Source organism: Watersipora subatra, chromosome 11 (genome assembly GCF_963576615.1).
Source record: "Watersipora subatra chromosome 11, tzWatSuba1.1, whole genome shotgun sequence".
NCBI classification, from domain to species: domain Eukaryota; kingdom Metazoa; phylum Bryozoa; class Gymnolaemata; order Cheilostomatida; family Watersiporidae; genus Watersipora; species Watersipora subatra.
This window is the reverse complement of record NC_088718.1, coordinates 40,620,561-40,623,324: the sequence shown is the minus strand read 5'-3', so window position 1 is coordinate 40,623,324 and position 2,764 is coordinate 40,620,561. Positions and strand designations below refer to the sequence as shown.

The following is a 2,764-nucleotide window of genomic DNA, read 5'->3' as shown; positions in this document are numbered from 1 at the left end:
CTTGGCAAATTGAAATGGATGACTTGCACTAGCACGCTTTTCTTCAGCGGGCAAGTTTTGCCTAGTTGACCATGACATTGACTAGATGGGCTGTGTGCTACACTCTTTTGTTAGTTATTGTACTAGAAGTTTCTTTGAAAAAGTGGAGCATTTTTGAAAGGTTCAAATATCAGTTGACACAAAGAGGTACAAGTGAACATTTCAACTTTCAAATAAAGCATGATGCAAAGAAAAAGCTTGTTCTGTGTTACACAAACTATTATGGTGCAAAATTTTTGATAAAGCATACCGAAATGGCTGGAAACTGCGAATACCACTGCCAATGGAGTAGAAACAGGTTAGACTACAATTACAGTGATGCTGTCATATTTCATCTCTACAACAATATTGACAGAAGAGACTTTGTACTGCATCAGCTACCAGAACGAAAAAACTCTGACCAGAAGTGGGTGCTAATGGCTAAGGAACCACCAGCCTTCTTCTATTCAGACCAGTTAAAACTTTTAAATGATGAATTCAACTTGACAATGACCTTTCTAACTGACGCTGATGTCAGCATACCTCTCGGCCACGCTACAAGAAACCTTGACAGAGCGTTTTTCAGTTTTGAATGGAATCCAAAGAAAAAACTCATTGCATGGATGGCTAGCAATTGCATCACAAGCAGCATAAGAGAGCCACTTGTAAAAGAGCTGCAGAAATACATAAATGTAGATGTTTTTGGAGCTTGTGGTGACCATGGAAATGGTGGTGGAAAGAAACGAGATGAGTTCAAAGAGGTTCTGGCGGGTCAGTACCGCTTTTACCTAGCTCTAGAAAATTCTGATTGTGACGAATATATTACAGAAAAGTTTGGGAGAAATTTACAACTCGGCATGATTCCGATTGTGAAAGGACGACGAGCGCTCTATAGTAAGTTTGCTCCTCCAAACTCATTTTTTCATGCCGACGCATTTACTTCTGTTGAAACTTTGGCTAAGTATTTAGAGAGAGTAGCATCTAATCCAGTGGAGCTCAGACAGTATCATGAATGGAGGTCAACATATGAAGTCTTTCATCACTCATTTACGAGCAATCATAATTGGCCATGTGACCTGTGTACAGAGGACACAACTCTGAAAGAAAAACCGTAGATGTTTATAACTATTCAGTGATGATACACAATGTTTTTCTTTACCAAAAATGGGAGAAATCGCACCAGCGAACGTGTTGAAAATAGTTATGAGGAGTAAGCGCTTTTCGGTTAATTGAAGTTTGATGTTGTTCGTCTGTCCTGTTTGATGCCTGAGACACTTTTTACTCTCTACTTTTTACACAATTGACCAAATAAATATAACGCCACTATCGTGAGGTTATATATGAATGCACAATGGACCAACCCAAGGGTTCCAGCTCTCTAATGCTATATTCAGTAGGCTGTCAGTAGATTTGTTGGCATACTCACCTACGCAAGTAGTGAGGCAAGATAGATTTACATAGTGGGCAATGTGAGAAGAAAAGGCTTTTAAATTAAACATTTTGTCTCCAACTTGCTGCAAGCTCAACTACCTGCGGAATGTGCACTGACCATGTGACTAATAAAAACATCTCACTACTTATTCAAACCTTTCATCTGATCAGTCCAGCAATGTTCCTGCACATTTGTATCCTGCCTCACAGCAAACTCAAATATATACAGTCAAACCTTGGCTTTTGGACATCTCAGATTTTAAAAAAAATCTGATTTCAAAGAAAACACATGAGGCCTTCTTGCTTGAGATGCTGATTGAGCTTATTGCGCTAATTCATTTGTTTGCTACGGTTTGCAGCAAAACCTGGCTTTTTATATAAAATAGAAATTGAATTATGAGCCTATAGTCATTGCAAGCAGTTCAGATAACGGCCTTGGCTATCAAACAGTTTGTAATGTTCAGGGTTAAAGACGGAGTTGTCTTAATAATGTGAGAGCAACTCCCTGAACATTATCTTTACATTTCGATGCATTTTTGATTCTTGGAGTATCCAATAGGTAAATTTATTAGATTTGTTGGTATATTCACTCACACAATAGTGAGGAAAGCTAGCAAAACAAATTCCCATATTGGTCTAGGTGAGATGGTGTCATCTTTTTACAGTTATGTGCTCATCTCTTTAAGCTTGGCAGCTAATTCACTCAGCCAATGAGAATGTAAGTTGAAGATGTAAGATTACACAAAACAACATTAAAGGTCGACTTGCAACAAAATTCACATTACCGTTATTTGATATGAAAAGATTCACCATGTCTTACTCTGTTATGTTGTAGGTGCAAAATATGTGGAAAGGTGATTACAAGCTCTTAAAAGCTCAGAAACGAACAGAAAATCGCAGCCACGCGAGACCGCCGTAGTTTGGATTCCCTTTCCAAAACGGCTCAAATGTGATGTAGTTGTGAGAGATGGTTTCTGTTTACACTTTCTTGCAACCTTATTCGTCGAAATATTTTCACAAATACACTTCACGCATTCAATAAAACTATGTCTATTGTTCTTAAGCGTCTGTTTTATCGTCATCGTAATGCTGTCACTTTTAGCACTGATATCTTATAACTTACCGTAAAAAAATCGTTAAACTTTTCAACTTTAGCTCGAAGGAGTACATATCATTGTCTGATAATCATGACAAGCCTGTTGGTCACCTGTGATAATCGAAAAGTGCTGCAGAAATTATTTGCGAAGTATTGGGTCACATGATCAGATTACGACTTGACGATTGAATAATGCCGAAACAAAGCTGTAAAGTAGCG

At 38.1% G+C, this 2,764-nt stretch overlaps 1 protein-coding gene across 1 annotated transcript; it reads left to right on the top strand.

Moving 5' to 3' along the window:
• The first annotated feature begins 293 nt into the window (after positions 1-293).
• LOC137408070 (alpha-(1,3)-fucosyltransferase C-like) lies at positions 294-1,133 on the top strand. The gene has a single exon (XM_068094459.1). The coding sequence runs from the start codon at positions 294-296 to the stop codon at positions 1,131-1,133; it is 840 nt and encodes a 279-aa protein (XP_067950560.1).
• The last annotated feature ends 1,631 nt before the right edge of the window (positions 1,134-2,764 follow it).